Source organism: Coregonus lavaretus (genome assembly GCF_964263955.1).
Source record: "Coregonus lavaretus genome assembly, chromosome: 8".
NCBI classification, from domain to species: Eukaryota; Metazoa; Chordata; class Actinopteri; order Salmoniformes; family Salmonidae; genus Coregonus; species Coregonus lavaretus.
The window spans coordinates 3509451-3529608 of record NC_139995.1 but is presented as its reverse complement, the minus strand read 5'-3'; the positions used below and the strand labels follow the sequence as shown (position 1 = coordinate 3529608).

Sequence of the window (20158 nt, the reverse complement as noted above, 5' to 3'; positions counted from 1 at the left end):
GTAAATAGGAGGCTTTTATTGTCTCAGGAAATTACTTTTGGAAAATGAAGGAATGAGAAATGCCTCGACTTTATCAGACTTAGCAGCAATGGGCTACAAATGCAATATGATACTTAACGAAAGGCATGACCTATTCCTATTAAAGAAGCCCATTTGAATACTTAACTTCTTAACTAACTCATCAACATGCTTTTTGAAGGAAAGCCTATCATCAATCTAGACGCCTAGATATTTATAAGCGGGGACATGATTAATGAGGGCATTATCTAATGTACGTATGCATAAATCATTAGATACATTTTTACGTGATTTGGAAAATAACATATACTTGGTTTTACCTGCATTAAGTACCAATTTCAGTTCAAAAAAGGCTTTCTGCAAAGCAATAAAGGCAGATTTAAGCTCCGAACATGCCTGGTCAGCCGTGGGGGCAATAGCATAAAGAACAGTGTAATCTGCATACAGGTGAAAGTGTTTTTTAAATTGATTATAGATAAACAAATACTGTTAATGTAAATAGTAAAAAAAAACAGACCAGGAATCGATACCTGTGGGACACCCTTTGTTATGTCCAGAAAACCTGATTTAACACCATCTGTAAATACACACTGTGTTCTGTCTGTTAAATCATTTTCTAACCAGCTACACGCAGCTGGTTCAGGCCAATTAAAAGGGAGCACAGTATATGGGCCACTTTCCAGACCCTGGGGATGGAACCAGAAACCACTGTCAGGTAATAAATATGTGTTTGAGTTTCTGCTATCAGTGGAGCAACAAGCTCTAGCAAGAAAGGATCAATCAAATCTTCCCCAGTGGACTTTTTTTTACATCAATCTTAAGAAAGGCATCTAGCACATCACAAGTACATACCAAAAAAAATATGAAAACAAAGATTCACTAGAAGTTGACTGATCTTCCATTGAGCCAACTGGAGGCTTGGAGAGGGAAGAGCAGTCGACTGACTGACCAGGGTCAATCAAACCACTATTTATTTCAAATAAAAAGCCTGCCAAGATAAAATGCTGATTAAAAGCATAACTTGTAAAAAAAATATTGGTAATCTCAAGGCCATCAGACTGTTAAATAGTCATCACTAGCACATTAGAGGCTGCTGCTGCCTATTTAAATCACTGGCCACTTTAAGAACTGGAACACTAGTCACTTTAATAATGTTTATATATCTTGCATTACTCATCTCATATGTATATACTGTGTTCTATAATATCTACTGTGTCTTAGTCCATGGCGCTCTGTCATTGCTCGTCCATATAAACTCAGCAAAAAAAGAAACATCCTCTCACTGTCAACTGTGTTTATTTTCAGCAAACTTAACATGTGTAAATATTTGTATGAACATAACAAGATTCAACAACTGAGACATAAACTGAACAAGTTCCACAGACATGTGACCAACAGAAATTGAATAATGTGTCCCTGAACAAAGGGGGGGGGGGGGTCAAAATCAAAAGTAACAGTCAGCATGTGGTGTGGCCACCAGCTATATTAAGTACTGCAGTGCATCTCCTCCTCATGGACTGCACCAGATTTGCCACTTCTTGCTGTGAGATGTTACCCCACTCTTCCACCAAGGCACCTGCAAGTTCCCTGACATTTCCGGGGGAAATGGTCCTAGCCCTCACCCTCCGATCCAACAGGTCCCAGACATGCTCAATGGGATTGAGATCCGGGCTCTTCGCTGGCCATGGCAGAACACTGACATTCCTGTCTTGCAGAAATCACGCACTGAACGAGCAGTATGGCTGGTGGCATTGTCATGATGGAGGGTCATGTCAGGATGAGCCTTCAGGAAGGGTACCACATGAGGGAGGAGGATGTCTTCCCTGTAACGCACAGCGTTTAGATTGCCTGCAATGACAACAAGCTCAGTCCGATGATGTTGTGACAGACCGCCCCAGACCATGACGGACCCTCCACCTCCAAATCGATCCCGCTCCAGAGTACAGGCCTCGGTGTTACGCTCATTCCTTCGACGATAGCCGTGTGGTGCCAGGACAACAACCTCTCCCTCAACGTGACCAAGACAAAGGTGATGATTGTGGACTACAGGAAAAAAAAGAGGACTGAGCACGCCCCCATTCTCATCGAAGGGGCTGTAGTGGAACAGGTTGAGAGCTTCAAGTTCCTTGGTGTCCACATCACCAACAAACTATCATGGTCCAAACACACCAAGACAGTCGTGAAGAGGGCACGACAAAGCCTATTCCCCCTCAGGAGACTGAAAAGATTTGGCATGGGTCCTCAGATCCTCAACAAATTCTACAGCTGCACCATCGAGAGCATCCTGACTGGTTGCATCACCGCCTGGTATGGCAACTGCTTGGCCTCCGACCGCAAGGCACTACAGAGGGTAGTGCGTACGGCCCAGTACATCACTGGGGCCAAGCTTCCTGCCATCCAGGACCTCTATACCAGGCGGTGTCAGAGGAAGGCCCTCAAAATTGTCAAAGACTCCAGCCACCCTAGTCATAGACTGTTCTCTCTGCTACCACACGGCAAGCGGTACCGGAGCGCCAAGTCTAGGTCCAAAAGGCTTCTTTACAGCTTCTACCCCCAAGCCATAAGACTCCTGAACAGCTAATCATGGCTACCCGGACTATTTGCACTACCCCCCCACCCCATCCTTTTTACGCTGCTGCTACTCTGTTAATTATTTATGCATAGTCACTTTAACTCTACCCACATGTACATATTACCTCAACTACCTCAACTAGCCGGTGCCCCCGCACATTGACTCTGCAACGGTACCCCCCTGTATATATAGCCTCCCTACTGTTATTTTATTTTACTTCTGCTCTTTTTTTCTCAACACTTTTTTTGTTGTTGTTTTATTTTTACTTTTTTTGTTAAAAATAAATGTACTGTTGGTTAAGGGCTGTAAGTAAGCATTTCACTGTAATGTCTGCACCTGTTGTATTCGGCGCATGTGACCAATAACATTTGATTTGATTTGATTTGATTTGATAAACCCGAATCCGATCATCACCCCTGGTGAGACAAAACCGCGACTCGTCAGTGAAGAGCACTTTTTGCCAGTCCTGTCTGGTCCAGCGACGGTGGGTTTGTGCCCATAGGCGATGTTGTTGTCGGTGATGTCTGGTGGGGACCTGCCTTACAACAGGCCTACAAGCCCTCAGTCCAGCCTCTCTCAGCCTATTGCGTACAGTCTGAGCACTGATGGAGGGATTGTGCGTTCCTGGTGTAACTCTGGCAGTTGTTGTTGCCATCCTTTACCTGTCCCCGCAGGTGTGATGTTCGGATGTACCGATCCTGTGCAGGTGTTGTTACAGGTGGTCTGCCACTGCGAGGATGATCAGCTGTCCATCCTGTCTCCCTGTAGCGCTGTCTTAGGCATCTCACAGTACGGACATTGCAATTTATTGTCCTGGCCACATCTGCAGTCCTCATGCCTCCTTGCAGCATGCCTAAGGCACGTTCACATAGATGAGCAGGGACCCAGGGCATCTTTCTTTTGTTGTTTTTCAGAGTCAGTAGAAAGGCCTCTTTAGTGTCCTAAGTTTTCATAACTGTGACCTTAATTGCCTACCGTCTGTAAGCTGTTAGTGTCTTAACGACCGTTCCACAGGTGCATGTTCATTAATTGTTTATGGTTCATTGAACAAGCATGGGAAACAGTGTTTAAACCCTTTACAATGAAGATCTGTGAAGTTATTTGGATTTTTACTAATTATCTTTGAAAGACAGGGTCCTGAAAAAGGGACGTTTCTTTTTTGCTGAGTTTATGTATATACAGTGAGGGAAAAAAGTATTTTATCCCCTGCTGATTTTGTATGTTTGCCCACTGACAAAGACATGATCAGTCTATACTTTTAATGGTAGGTTTATTTGAACAGTGAAAGACAGAATAACAACTAAATGAATCCAGAAAAAAGCATGTCAAAAATGTTTAAATTGATTTGCATTTTAATGAGGGAAGTAAGTATTTGACCCCTCTGCAAAACATGACTTAGTACTTGGTGGCAAAACCGTTGTTGGCAATCACAGAGGTCAGACGTTTCTTGTAGTTGGCCACCAGGTTTGCACAGATCTCAGGAGGGATTTTGTTCCACTCCTCTTTGCAGATCTTCTCCAAGTCATTAAGGTTTCGATGCTGACGTTTTGCAACTCGAACCTTCAGCTCCCTCCACAGATTTTCTATGGGATTAAGGTCTGGAGACTGGCTAGGCCACTCCAGGACCTTAATGTGCTCCTTCTTGAGCCACTCCTTTGTTGCCTTGGCCGTGTGTTTTGGGTCATTGTCATGCTGGAATACCCATCCACGACCCATTTTCAATGCCCTGGCTGAGGGAAGGAGGTTCTCACCCAAGATTTGACGGTACATGGCCCCGCCCATCGTCCCTTTGATGCGGTGAAGTTGTCCTGTCCCCTTAGCAGAAAAACACCCCCAAAGCATAATGTTTCCACCTCCATGTTTGACGGTGGGGGTGGTGTTCTTGAGGTCATAGGCAGCATTCCTCCTCCTCCAAACACGGCGAGTTGAGTTGATGCCAAAGAGCTCGATTTTGGTCTCATCTGACCACAACACTTTCACCTAGTTCTCCTCTGAATCATTCAGATGTTCATTGGCAAACTTCAGACGGGCCTGTACATGTGCTTTCTTGAGCAGGGGGACCTTGCGGGCGCTGCAGGATTTCAGTCCTTCACGCCGTAGTGTGTTACAAATTGTTTTCTTGGTGACTATGGTCCCAGCTGCCCTGAGACCATTGACAAATTCCTCCCGTGTAGTTCTGGGCTGATTCCTCACCGTTCTCATGATCATTGCAACTCCACAAGGTGAGATCTTGCATGGAGCCCCAGGCTGAGATTGACAGTTCTTTTGTGTTTCTTCCATTTGCGAATAATCGCACCAACTGTTGTCACCTCCTCACCAAGCTGCTTGGAAATGGTCTTGTAGCCCATTCCAGCCTTGTGTAGGTCTACAATCTTGTCCCTGACATCCTTGGAGAGCTCTTTGGTCCTGGCCATGGTGGAGACTTTGGAATCTGATTGATTGATTGCTTCTGTGGACAGGTGCCTTTTATACAGGTAACAAGCTGAGATTAGGAGCACTCCCTTTAAGAGTGTGCTCCTAATCTCAGCTCGTTACCTGTATAAAAGACACCTGGGAGCCAGAAATCTTTCTGATTGAGAGGGGGTCAAATACGTATTTCCCTCATTAAAATGCAAATCAATTTATACAAAATTTTACATGCAATTTTCTGGATTCTTTTGTTGTTATTTTGTCTCTCACTGTTCAAATAAACCTACCATTAAAGTTATAGACTGATCATTTCTTTGTCAGTGGACAAACGTACAAAATCAGCAGGGGATCAAATACTTTTTTCCCTCACTGTATTCTTAATTCCATTCCTTACTTTCCTTATTATTCACGATTCATTCGGAATTATCCATAACCATGGTAGCATCCACATTAATGTAGAAGTGTTTAGAAACAAATTCTATTCTTATTTACAATAGAGTGAAACGGTTCACCTGATCGATGAAAATACCCTCAAATTAAAGCTGACAGTCTACACTTGGACCTCATAGTCATTGTATCATTTCAAATCCAGTGCTGGAGTCCACAGAACCAAAACAACAACACAATTGTCACTGATCCAATACTGTTGGATCTCACTGTATGGGGTGCAGGGAATAACAGTCCAAAAGTTCAATTCATTATAATTGAACACTCCCATTTCCATGAAAATAACATGTATTTACACAATGTTCAGATCCCTGAAACTCGTTGACCTCTGAACATTGTTTGCTAACATTTTCATGTCAGCAAAATATGTCACTTTAGAAGATTGTCATGTCTCTCATGTTCATTTTGAAAGTCTCTCCATATGACCCCATGGTTCGTCTACAAGGTGTGAAACTTGTGAGGACATTTAACACCCCAGTATTTCAGGTAGATACTTCTAGAGGTTAAAAGGGGCCCTGGTTTACATATATCACATTGGCTGTGTGTTGATGCTGGAGGGAGGCTGTGTTTTGTGTGTGTTTTGTGTGTGTTTGTGTGAGTTTTTGTGTTTCAAATTTCGCATGGTATACACCGTCCAACAAAATGCTTACTTGCAGGTTCCTTCTCAACAATATGGACGTACAGTGGGGAGAAAAAGTATTTGATACACTGCCGATTTTGCAGGTTTTCCTACTTACAAAGCATGTAAAGGTCTGTAATTTTTATCATAGGTACACTTCAACTGCGAGAGACGGAATCTAAAACAAAAATCCAGAAAATCACATTGTATGATTTTTAAGTAATTAATTTGCATTTTATTGCATGACATAAGTATTTGATCACTAACCAACCAGTAATAATTCCAGCTCTCACAGACCTGTTAGTTTTTCTTTAAGAAGCCCTCCTGTTCTCCACTCATTACCTGTATTAACTGCACCTGTTTGAACTCGTTACCTGTATAAAAGACACCTGTCCACACACTCAATCAAACAGACTCCAACCTCTCCACAATGGCCAAGACCAGAGAGCTGTGTAAGGACATTAGGGATAAAATTGTATACCTGCACAAGGCTGGGAGGGCTACAGGACAATAGGCAAGCAGCTTGGTGAGAAGGCAACAACGGTTGGCGAAATTATTAGAAAATGGAAGAAGTTCAAGATGACGGCCAATCACCCTCGGTCTGGGGCTCCATGCAAGATCTCACCTCGTGGGGTATCAATGATCATGAGGAAAGAAAACCATTAGTAACACACTACGCCGTCATGGATTAAAATCCTGCAGCGCACGCAAGGTCCCCCTGCTCAAGCCAGCGCATGTCCAGGCCCGTCTGAAGTTTGCCAATGACCATCTGGATGATCCAGAGGAGGAATGGGAGAAGGTCATGTGGTCTGATGAGACAAAAATAGAGCTTTTTTGTCTAAACTCCACTCGCCGTGTTTGGAGGAAGAAGAAGGATGAGTACAACCCCAAGAACACCATCCCAACTGTGAAGCATGGAGGTGGAAACATCATTCTTTGGGAATGCTTTTCTGCAAAGGGGACAGGACGACTGCACCGTATTGAGGGGAGGATGGATGGGGCCATGTATCGCGAGATCTTGGCCAACAACCTCCTTCCCTCAGTAAGAGCATTGAAGATGGGTTGTGGCTGGGTCTTCCAGCATGACAACGACCCGAAACACACAGCCAGTTCAACTAAGGAGTGGCTCCGTAAGAAGCATCTCAAGGTCCTGGAGTGGCCTACCCAGTCTCCAGACCTGAACCCAATAGAAAATCTTTGGAGGGAGCTGAAAGTCAGTATTGCCCAGCGACAGCCCCGAAACCTGAAGGATCTGGAGAAGGTCTGTATGGAGGAGTGGGCCAAAATCCCTGCTGCAGTGTGTGCAAACCTGGTCAAGACCTACAGGAAACGTATGATCTCTGTAATTGTAAACAAAGGTTTCTGTACCAAATATTAAGTTCTGCTTTTCTGATGTATCAAATACTTATGTCATGCAATAAAATGCAAATGAATTACTTAAAAATCATACAATTTGATTTTCTGGATTTTTGTTTTAGATTCCGTCTCTCACAGTTGAAGTGTACCTATAATAAAAATGACAGACCTCTACATGCTTTGTAAGTAGGAAAACCTGCAGAATCGGCAGTGTATCAAATACTTGTTCTCCCCACTGTATGTGTGTGTACACTTGAGCCAGTGTGTGTGAATGTGTGAGTCAATTTGTGTGTATGTGTGTGAGTCAGTGTGTTGGCAAGATGGGGTTGGCGAGAGTGCTGATGTAAAATGGCGGTAGCTGAGGAGAATAAGACATTTAATCAGCCTAGTTCACCAGCCATGCCCTGGTTAGGGTCTCCGCTAGATTGGATCACCACTCTGAATTGATTGGCTTGATTCCGGACCCAAGGTTGGGATGATTGATACTGTATCTCCTTTGTGCATAACCCATTGATGTGCTTCACTGAATCACTGGACATCTAACACCGGATTATCGCAACTAGCTAGCTGCAACCAAATGGATGTTGTGTTTGGCTAATCAGCCTTGAGCTAGCCTCGAGCCAGGCCCATCTCCCGGCTATCTACCTCTCTGTCAACCGGACGGGACCTCCTAGTGTTGACACAGAGCCCCGCCGATCCAACACGACTGGTCTGCTGACAAAATCGTCTGTTGTGGTTTCAACAGGCTTCCCGTTACGACATCGACCACGAAGATCCATCTGCTAGCCCCGGCCCGCTAGCACATGCAAGCCGTGGCCTCTTGCTCGCCAGTGCTGTAGCAGCCCTCATCCTTACCTCCGAACTCTCCTATTGCTGTTCACCGGACCTTATGATAACTCAGCTATACAGCAGATGCCTGCTGGACTGTTCCTTTATACGGTACCACATCCTGTTTATGTTTAGCCTCATTCCAAACTTTTTCGCCATTACCAGCTGTTGTCTTAGCTATCTCGAATAACACCTGTGATTGCTTTATGCCTCTCTCCCATGTCAATATGCCTTGCTTATTGCTGTTTCGGTTATTTCTTATTGTACTATTTCACTGTAGATCCCCCAGCCCAGCTCAGCCTACCTTAGATAGCTCCTTTGTCCCACCCCCCATACACGTGGAGACCGACTCAATCGGTGCCTCCAGTGATGCTATCTCTTTCATCGTTACCCAACACTTAGGTTTACCTACACTGTACTCATATCCTTCCATATCCTTGTCTGTACATAATGCCCTGAATCTATTCTACAACGCCCGGAAATCTGCCCCTTTTTTTCTCTGTACCCAACGCACTAGAAGACCAGTACTTAAAGCCTTTAGCCGTATCCTTATTCTACTTCTCCTCTTTTCCTCTGGTGATGTAGAGGTTAACCCAGGCCCTGTAGCCCCCAGTATCACTCCTACTCCCCAGGCATTATCATTTGTTGACTTCTGTAACCGTAAAAGCCTTGGTTTCTTGCACGTTAACATCCGAAGCCTCCTCCCTAAGTTTGAGTTATTCACTGCATTAGCACACTCCGCCAACCTTGATGTTCTAGCAGTGTCTGAATCCTGGCTTAGGAAGGCCACCAAAAATTCAGAAATGTCCGTCTCGATAGAACTGCCAAAGGGGGTGGGGTTGCAATCTACTTTAGAGAGAGCCTGCAGAGCTCTATCGTACTATCCAGGTCTGTGCCCAAACAGTTTGAGCTTCTACTTCAAAAAATCCACCTTTCCAGAAATAAATCTCTCACTGTTGCCGCTTGCTACAGACCCCCCTCAGCCCTGAGCTGTGCCTTGGACATCATATGTGAACTGATTGCCCCCCATCTATCCTCAAAATTCGTACTGCTTGGTGACCTAAACTGGGATATGCTTAACACCCCGGCCAACCTACAATCTAAACTATATGCCCTCAATCTCACACAAATTATCAACGAACCTACCAGGTACAACCCTAAATCTGTAAACATGGGCACCCTCATAGATATCATCCTGACAAATTTACCCTCTAAATACACCTCCGCTGTTTTCAACCAGGATCTCAGCGATCACTGTCTTATTGTCTGCGTCCGTAATGGGTCCGCGGTCAAACGACCACCCCTCATCACTGTCAAACGCTCCCTAAAACACTTTAGCGAGCAGGCCTTTCTAATTGACCTGGCCCGGGTATCCTGGATGGATATTGACCACATTCCGCCAGTAGAGGATGCCTGGTTGTTCTTTAAAAGTGCTTTCCTCTCAATCTTAAATAAGCATGCCCCATTCAAAAAATTCAGAACTAAGAACAGATATAGCCCCTGGTTCTCCTCAGACATGACTGCTCTTGACCAGCACAAAAACATCCTGTGGCGTACTGCATTAGCATGGAACAGCCCCCGCGATATACAACCTTTCAGGGAAGTCAGGAACCAATAGCAAATTGGATGTAGTCTATCACAGTGCCATCCGTTTTGTCACCAAAGCCCCATATACTACACACCATTGTGACCTGTAAACTCTCATTGGCTGACCCTCACTACATATTCGTCGCCAAAGCCATTGGCTCCAGGTCATCTATAAATCACTTCTAAGCAAATCCCTGCCTTATCTTAGATCATTGGTCACCATAGCAACACCAACCCGTAGTATGCGTTCCAGCAGGTATATCTCACTGGTCATCCCCAAAGCCAACACCTCCTTTGGCCGCCATTCCTTCCAGTTCTCTGCTGCCAGTGACTGGAACGAACTGCAAAAATCTCTGAAGCTGGAGACTTTTATCTCCCTCACTAACTTTAAGCATAAGTTGTCAGAGCAGCTTACCGATCACTGCACCTGTACACAGCCATTCTGAAATTAGCCCACCCAACTATCTCATCCCCATATTGTTATTTATTTTGCTAATTTGCACCCCAGTATCTCTATTTGCACATCATCTTTTGCACATCTATCATTCCAGTGTTAATACGAAATTGTAACTATTTTGCACTATGGCCTATTTATTGCCTTACCTCCATAACTTACTTCTGTTGTATTTTTGACTTTATGTTTTGTTTACTCCATATGTAACTCTGTGTTGTTGTTTTTATCGCACTGCTTTGCTTTATCTTGGCCAGGTCGCAGTTGTAAATGAGAACTTGTTCTCAACTGGCTTACCTGGTTTAATAAAGGTGAAATAATAAAAATTATATTGGAAGGCACATGAGACAGAATATTGCCAGAATGTTTACATTTGCCTTGCTTGATGTTCAGTTATCAAAGCAACGTCCCAGAGAATATGTGTCACCTCAATATATTCTTTGTTATTCCAGCAGCACGTCCTCTCACACCTATTCATCCCTCTTCCTGTCTAAATCTCACCATTTTACACTACTTTTGGTTTCGATCCATCTCTCTGCTCTCTTGCTTTCTCTTTCTTCTCTCCCTGCAGATTTCAACAATATTATATAGTACAAGACATTCCTCAGACTTCATGAGTCTGGGTTCAAATAGAGGGTTCAAATAGTATGTGTTTTCTTTAAAATACATTTGAGTGTTTGATTGAGCCTGCCTGGAGTGCCAGAGGGGTGGGGCTTTAACTTTGAGCTCCACACTGTCAAGTGCAGCTCAAGTACAGTGACTTGCAAAAGTATTAATTCCCCTTGGCGTTTTTCCTACTTTGTTGCATTACAACCTGTAATTAAAATTATTTTTATTTGGATTTCATATAATGGACATAAACAAAATAGTCCAAATTGGTGTAGTGAAATGAAACAAATAACTTGTTTAAAAAAGTATATAAAAAATATTACAGAAAAGTGGTGTGTGCATATGTATTCACCCCCTTTGCTATGAAGCCCCTAAATAAGATCTGGTGCAACCAATTACCTTCAGAAGTCACATAATTAGTTAAATAAAGTCGACCTGTGTACAATCTAAGTGTCACATGATCTGTCACATGATCTCAGTATATACACACCTGTTCTGAAAGGCCCCAGAGTCTGCAACACCACTAAGCAAGGGGCACCACCAAGCAAGCGCCACCATGAAGACCAAGGAGCTCTCCAAACAGGTCAGGGACAAAGTTGTGGAGAAGTACAGATCCGGGTTGGGTTATAAAAAAATATCAGAAACTTTGAACATCCCACGGAGCACCATTAAATCCATTATTAAAAAATGGAAAGAATATGGTAACACAACAAACCTGCCAAGAGCGGGCCGCCCATCAAAACCCACGGTCCAGGCAAGAAGGGCATTAATCAGAGAGGCAACAAAGACAACAAAGATAACCCTGAAGGATCTGCAAAAATGGGGTGAATAGTTACTGTATTTGCCACTGTATTTGAAAGAATACAAATAACATTTGATCCCAGATCTGGTAGACAACAAATCGTTCTGTTCTAGGCCAGAAAGACTCCTCTTCCTTGCCTCAGCTCACTTCTTGGTTCTTTCTCGTCCCTGATAGGTTCTTTCATGGTGGTGAACGGCTCGGGCCGGGCGTCGGGACAGAAGGCCCACCTGCTCCTGCCTACCCTGAAGGAGAACGACACCCACTGCATCGACTTCCACTACTCTCTGTCCAGCCGTGACGGCTCCAGTCCCGGGGCGCTCAACGTCTACATCAAGGTGAACGGCGGCTCCCAGGGAAACCCTGTGTGGAACGCCTCCGCCTCTGTGACCGAGGGCTGGGTCAAGACCGAGCTGGCCATCAGCACCTTCTGGCCCAACTCCTATCAGGTGAGGGGAGAGCTTCAGTGTCCGCACATACATCTGTATGGTGTTCATTAGGGGACACAATGGAAAATGTTTTCATAAAAAAGTGTTTATTTTAGTTTTCTTAAAGTCTGTATTCTTCCGTTTGGTGCCTAATGAACAGAACACTGATGCAGGCTTTTGATGTAACGCAATATGTTTGATATGTTCACGACACTGTTATCACACAAACTATAGGCATGCTCAATCCACTGTTCAGAACCGGTGTGTGGTAGGCCTATTGTTGGATATTCGATTTCTTAATAATATTTCCGTTGTGATTGATATTGCCTGTCTTACCTGTGCGATGAGGTTCGACAACTCACAGTTATTTCCTAATGTAACCCAATTCGTTTATTTGCAGTCTTGTTAGTTAGCCAATAGGGTTAAGAATTGCTTAATTTGTAAGTAACATGAATACTCACGCCATGGCGTTCTCAGTGAAATTCAATCGGATGAGTATCACTTATTTAATTGCTCTGATTTAAATACAATTATTAACTATTTATCATCCTGAAAGTCCTCGCCATCATACTGCTGATTTCTTTTTTAAACAGTTGTTCGCTTCATGAACAAGGCTGCGTTCCCAATGGCACCCTATTCCCTTTAGTGCACTTCTTTTGACCAGAGCCCTATGGGCCCTAGTCAAAAGTAGTGCACTAAATAAGGAATAGGGTGGCACTGGAGATGCAGCCCAAGTTTTAAAGGCAAAACTGAAACATTGCGATGGTAATTAGTTCTGGCTCTAGAATATGAGCAATATGCTAATTTTCATCTGCTGAGGCTTTACACGCAGAGGCAACTTTTGTGCACCGCAACTTTCATCCAATTTGGCTGAAATGGCCCTAAATTAGTCTATTTCATTCTATTTTCAGTCTTCAACTCTCGCTGAAATGGGTCGCCTAAAAGGACTTCAGAGTGGGGAGTGTAGTCACCCCAGTGACAATTATCTTGGCAAATCATCTAACTGTAAATGGCCAAGTTAAATCACCTCTCTCTCTCTCTTACACAATCCATTCTCACACACACCGTCTCTGACTTTCTCTCGCCCTCTCTCTCTCGCTGTCTGAATCTCTCTCACTGTCTCTCTCTATATACATCTCTTCCTCACCCCGTCTCTCTCACTCTATCACAACCCTTTATTTATTTCTCTCCATCCATGCCCTCTCACTCTTTACTCAACCCCTCTCTCTATCTCCCCTTCATCTCTTTCTCTTTCTCTGTGCAAATAAAATACAATGTCAAAAGATTCATTTTTCAGTTAATGGTATTCAGTTCTTTGATGTGGAAAGTAATTTTGTAGTTTTTGAATTTTGTAAGCTTTTTGAATGGTCTTCAATGGGCAAAAACATTGCAATGGTCTTCAGTGAAATAACGTAATAAAAGGCGTCTGGTAGAAGTAGAATTAATATCTTATATGACCGTGGTTTCATGAATTTGATGATTTAAACACGATTCAAAAGAAAAGGGAAATGAACACGGAAGTATGATGTAGGAACACATCACTGGCACAGGGTATTGCATAACTTAATGACCTTGGTGAGGCGGAAAGACTAATACTGTGAATATTTGGTAATTTTGTCTTATAATTAAATATTGACATAGTCCGTAGGCTAAGGCAGGGGTTTTCAAAGTGGGGTACGTGGTGAGGTACTGCAGGGGGTCCGCAATTAATGAATTTCATTTACAAAAATACTTATAGGGATTTTGTTATGTGAAAAATAGTTATATTATGAAGACCGCTAGCTACAACAGAATACCATCATGAATACCATGTTTATGTCTCTGCGTCCAGTATGAAGGAAGTTAGAGGTAGTTTCACGAGCCAACGCTAACTAGCATTAGCGCAATGACTGGAAGTCTACAGGAACAGTTTGCATGCTAGCTGTTCCTGTTCATTTGACTCTGGGGAAGTAGATAAATGGCTTCATTGCCAAAACCTTTAATATGGAGAAAATTACAGTCAGTCGAGCTAATGACAGGGTTTTGTCTGTTTAGAAAAATCTTAGGCGGGCCGTCTATGGTAATATTTGAGATGGAAAACAGTTTCAGTGTCAACTTAAATGACCAAAACCAGATAGAAAGCATACAAAAAAGATATTGAACTACAGTATATACAGTGCATAGAGTTGCAGAAAATGTGCTTTAAAACTCCCATGTTGTCTCTCAGCTCCATGCCAAACTGTGTAGAATTGCTGGAAATTCCTTTTAAAAACAAAAAAAAGGTATCTCAATTCAATGGAAATGTGTAGAATTATTAAGTTTACAACAGAAACATGTTCTCTCCGCCGTCAAGATATCTTTCTAACTAATAGGCTATGTTAGAGTTTACACTTCCTCTTCCAATGAACTGTGGGGAGGTCAAAATAATGAAACTGTCTACCAAATCTATTCATTTTGATTAAGTACAGTGAGGGAATTAAGTATTTGATCCCCTGCTGATTTTGTACGTTTGCCCACTGACAAAGACATGATCAGTCCATAATTTTAATGGTAGGTTTACTTGAACAGTGAGAGACAGAATAACAACAAAAAAATCCAGAAAAACGCATGTCAGAAATGTTAAAATTGATTTGCATTTTAATGAGGGAAATAAGTATTTGACCCCTCTGCAAAACATGATTTAGTACTTGGTGGCAAAACCCTTGTTGGCAATTACAGAGGTCAGATGTTTCTTGTAGTTGACCACCAGGTTTACACACATCTCAGGAGGGATTTTGTCCCACTCCTCTTTGCAGATCTTCTCCAAGTCATTAAGGTTTCGAGGCTGATATTTGGCAACTCGAACCTTCAGCTCCCTCCACAGATTTTCTATGGGATTAAGGTCTGGAGACTGGCTAGGCCACTCCAGGACCTTAATGTGCTTCTTCTTGAGCCACTCCTTTGTTGCCTTGGCGTTGTGTGTTTTGGGTCATTATCATGCTGGAATACTCATCCACGACCCATTTTCAATGCCCTGGCTGAGGGAAGGAGGTTCTCACCCAAGATTTGACGGTACATGGCCCCGTCCATCGTCCCTTTGATGCGGTGAAGTTGTCCTGTCCCCTTAGCAGAAAAACACCCCCAAAGCATAATGTTTCCACCTCCATATTTGACGGTGGGGATGGTGTTCTTGGGGTCATAGGCCGCATTCCTCCTCCTCCAAACACGGGAGTTGAGTTGATGCCAAAGAGCTCGATTTTGGTCTCATCTGACAACAACACTTTCACCCAGTTCTCCTCTGAATCATTCAGATGTTCATTGGCAAACATCAGACGGGCCTGTATACAGTGGGGAAAAAAAGTATTTAGTCAGCCACCAATTGTGCAAGTTCTCCCACTTAAAAAGATGAGAGGCCTGTAATTTTCATCATAGGTACACGTCAACTATGACAGACAAAATGAGATTTTTTTTCTCCAGAAAATCACATTGTAGGATTTTTTAATACATTTATTTGCAAATTATGGTGGAAAATAAGTATTTGGTCAATAACAAAAGTTTCTCAATACTTTGTTATATACCCTTTGTTGGCAATGACACAGGTCAAATGTTTTCTGTAAGTCTTCACAAGGTTTTCACACACTGTTGCTGGTATTTGGACCATTCCTCCATGCAGATCTCCTCTAGAGCAGTGATGTTTTGGGGCTGTCGTTGTGCAACACGGACTTTCAACTCACTCCAAAGATTTTCTATGGGGTTGAGATCTGGAGACTGGCTAGGCCACTCCAGGACCTTGAAATGCTTCTTACAAAGCCACTCCTTCGTTGCCCGGGCGGTGTGTTTGGGATCATTGTCATGCTGAAAGACCTAGCCACGTTTCATCTTCAATGCCCTTGCTGATGGAAGGAGGTTTTCACCCAAAATCTCACGATATATGGCCCCATTCATTCTTTCATTTACACGGATCAGTCGTCCTGGTCCCTTTGCAGAAAAACAGCCCCAAAGCATGATGTTTCCACCCCCATGCTTCACAGTAGGTATGGTGTTCTTTGGATGCAACTCAGCATTCTTTGTCTTCCGAACACGACGAGTTGAGTTTTTACCAAAAAGTTCTATTTTGGTTTCATCTGAACATATGACATTCTCCCAATCCTCTTCTGGATCATTTTGACCCCACAGGGTGAGATCTTGCGTGGAGCCCCAGATCGAGGGAGATTATCAGTGGTCTTGTATGTCTTCCATTTCCTAATAATTGCTCCCACAGTGGATTTCTTCAAACCAAGTTGCTTACCTATTGCAGATTCAGTTTTCCCAGCCTGGTGCAGGTCTACAATTTTGTTTCTGGTGTCCTTTGACAGCTCTTTGGTCTTGGCCATAGTGGAGTTTGGAGTGTGACTGTTTGAGGTTGTGGACAGGTTTCTTTTATACTGATAACAAGTTCAAACAGGTGCCATTAATACAGGTAACGAGTGGAGGACAGAGGAGCCTCTTAAAGAAGAAGTTACAGGTCTGTGAGAGCCAGAAATCTTGCTTGTTTGTAGGTGACCAAATACTTATTTTCCACCATAATTTGCAAATAAATTCATTAAAAATCCTACAATGTGATTTTCTGGATTTTTTTTCCTCAATTTGTCTGTCATAGTTGACGTGTACCTATGATGAAAATTACAGGCCTCTCATCTTTTTAAGTGGGAGAACTTGCACAATTGGTGGCTGACTAAATACTTTTTTCCCCCACTGTATGTGCTTTCTTGAGCAGGGGGACCTTGCGGGTGCTGCAGGATTTCAGTCCTTCACGGCGTAGTGTGTTACCAATTGTTTACTTGGTGACTATGGTCCCAGCTGCCTTGAGATCATTGACAAGATCCTCCCGTGTAGTTCTGGGCTGATTCCTCACCGTTCTCATGATCATTGCAACTCCACGAGGTGAGATCTTGCATGGAGCCCCAGGCCGAGGGAGATTGAGAGTTATTTTGTGTTTCTTCCATTTGCAAATAATCGCACCAACTGTTGTTACCTTCTCACCAAGCTGCTTGGCAATGGTCTTGTAGCCCATTCCAGCCTTGTGTAGGTCTACAATCTTGTCGCTGACATCCTTGGAGAGCTCTTTGGTCTTGGCCATGGTGGAGAGTTTGGAATCTGATTGATTAACTGCTTCTGTGGACAGGTGTCTCCCTTTAAGAGTGTGCTCCTAATCTCAGCTCGTTACCTGTATAAAAGACACCTGGGAGCCAGAAATCTTTCTGATTGAGAGGGGGTCAAATACTTATTTCCCTCATTAAAATGCAAATCAATTTATAACATTTTTGACATGCGTTTTTCTGGATGTTTTTGTTGTTATTCTGTCTCTCACTGTTCAAATAAACCTACCATTAAAATTATAGACTGATCATGTCTTTGTCAGGGGGCAAACGTACAAAATCAGCAGGGGATCAAATACTTAATTCCCTCACTGTATACTTGCCATTATCATTCACCTGATGCTAAGACAAGACGCAACTTTCTTTTTGCTGACATATGATGGGGGTCACTGGGTCGCCAGTTTGCCTGGGTGGGGGTCCCTGGGCAAGAAAAGTTTGAAAACCCCTGGGCTTAAGCACACATTAGGTTTGAAGGTAAATCAAATAACCTTTTCTGCTTTTCATATTTCATGACACTGGTTGAAAGAGTTGACCGTTTGTTAATTAAAACAGGTAAGAACAGTCTTATTATGGAGTTCATTGACTTTAATTGACTGCCTGTTAAATATTGGGCTTGGGTATCTCCTTAAGAATCTGACTGTGTGGTCTTAAAGGGACAGCTAAGACCCCACAGTGTGTTTGATCAGACAAATGAGTCTGGCACAAAAGATAAGTGGCCCATTTTACACAAATTAATGTTTCCTTTTTTTTTGCACTCCCCTGCCCGAGTTATTTGAAGCACGATGGGCCATTTAGAGAATTCTGTCTTAGCGTTTTAATACGGAGGTATTTCAAACAAAGCGCTGACAACATAATTGTTTCTATATAAACGTGATACGCAAACACACTGTGTGTGAGACATTAGAATTTCTCTCTGCATTTCACGCACGTTTTCTTTACCAGAAAATTGCCATCCAAGAAATCAGAAACCTCACTCGTCCTTTGTTCAAAGCCTCTCTGTCTGCTTTCCTCCCTCTAATTCAGTTGGGGCGGTTGAGAATTCACACAATGTACCACTCCAATTCACCACCACTATGCACTCAAAACGTTCTGTTTCTGTCACAAACGAACCAGGAAAGAAATGCAAACATATCACGCATTTATTTATACAATTTATAAAATGGTCAGATATATATTTTTAATACAGACTAATTCAAAGATAAGTGAAAATGTACAAATTATCCAACGGATTATGATAATTTTCAGGTGAAAAAGTATTTTAATTTGGTCCATGGCTCAGACGGCCAAGTGGACGAAAGGCTGTTTGGTTCAGCTCAGTTGTGAACGCAAAGAGGAAGAACTTTGAGGCTGTTTCCGATTAATACAAAATGCCATGCTTGTGGGTGGTAACATTCAAATGAAACCCAGCCCTGAAACAAAGCATAGGACTTCCCACTTCAAGGCCAAATATATCATACTTTGACAAAAATGATGACCTATTGATGTAAATCATTGTACAACATCATGGGAAACTCTGGTCATCAGTTTTAAGAAGTGGATTTCTGATGGTGTGGGGGTTTAACATACATTGCCTTGCAAAAGTATTCATCCCCCTTGGCATTTTTCCTATTTTGTTGCATTAGAACTTGTAATTTAAATTGATTTTTATTTGGATTTCATGTAATGGACATACACAAAATAGTCCAAATTGGTGAAGTGAAATGAAAAAATTACTTATTTCAAAAAAAGTTATAATGGACAGTGGTGCGTGCAAATGTATTCACCCCCTTTGCTATGAAGCCCCTAAATAAGATCTGGTGCAACCAATTACCTTCAGAAGTCACATAATTAGTTAAATAAAGTCCACCTGTGTGCAATCTAAGTGTCACATGATCTGCCACATGATCTCAGTATATATATATATATACCTGTTCTGAAAGGCCCCAGAGTCTGCAACACCACTAAGCAAGGGGCACCACCAAGCAAGCGGCACCATGAAGACCAAGGAGCTCTCCAAACAGGTCAGGGATAAAGTTGTGGAGAAGTTCATATCCGGGTTGGGTTATAAAAAAATATCAGAAACTTTGAACATCCCACGGAGCACCATTAAATCCATTATAAAAAAATTGAAAGAATATGGCACCACAACAAACCTGCCAAGAGAGGGCCGCCCCCCAAAACTCACAGACCAGGCAAGGAGGGCATTAGTCAGAGAGGCAACAAAGAGACCAAAAATAACCCTGAAGGAGCTGCAAAGCTCCACAGCGGAGATTGGAGTATCTGTCAAAGGACCACTTTAAGCCGTACACTCCACAGAGCTGGGCTTTACGGAAGAGTGGCCAGAAAAAAGGCATTGCTTAAAGAAAAAAATAAGCAAAAGGCATGTGGGAGACTCCCCAAACATATGGAAGAAGGTACTCTGGTCAGATGAGACTAAAATTGAGCTTTTTGGCCATGAAGGAAAACGCTATGTCTGGCGCAAACCCAACACCTCTCATCACCCCGAGAACACCATCCAGCATGGTGGTGGCAGTATCATGCTGTGGGGATGTTTTTCATTGGCAGGGACTGGGAAACTGGTCAGAATTGAAGGAATGATGGATGGCGCTAAATACAGGAAAATTCTTGAGGGAAACCTCTTTCAGTCTTCCAGAGATTTGAGACTGGGACGGAGGTTCACCTTCCAGCAGGACATTGACCCTAAGCATACTGCTAAAGCAACACTTGAGTGGTTTAAGGGGAAACATTTAAATGTCTTGGAATGGCCTAGTCAAAGCCCAGACCTCAATCCAATTGAGAATATGTGGTATGACAAAGATTGCTGTACACCAGCGGAACCCATCCAACTTGAAGGAGCTGGATCAGTTTTGCCTTGAAGAATGGGCAAAAATCCCAGTGGCTAGATGTGCCAAGCTTATAGAGACATACCCCAAGAGACTTGCAGCTGTAATTGCTGCAAA

General features: G+C 42.9%; 1 protein-coding gene across 1 annotated transcript in view; it reads left to right on the top strand.

The window, feature by feature from the left end:
- Positions 1-20158, top strand: part of LOC311133416 (receptor-type tyrosine-protein phosphatase T-like) — a gene marked incomplete at both ends in the record, with an annotated part of 396537 nt that overhangs the window by 28063 nt on the left and 348316 nt on the right. The window contains one exon of the mRNA XM_084166909.1: positions 11873-12144. Within this exon, the coding sequence (XP_084023035.1) occupies positions 11873-12144 (272 nt within the window). The remainder of the gene's footprint in view (positions 1-11872; positions 12145-20158) is intronic.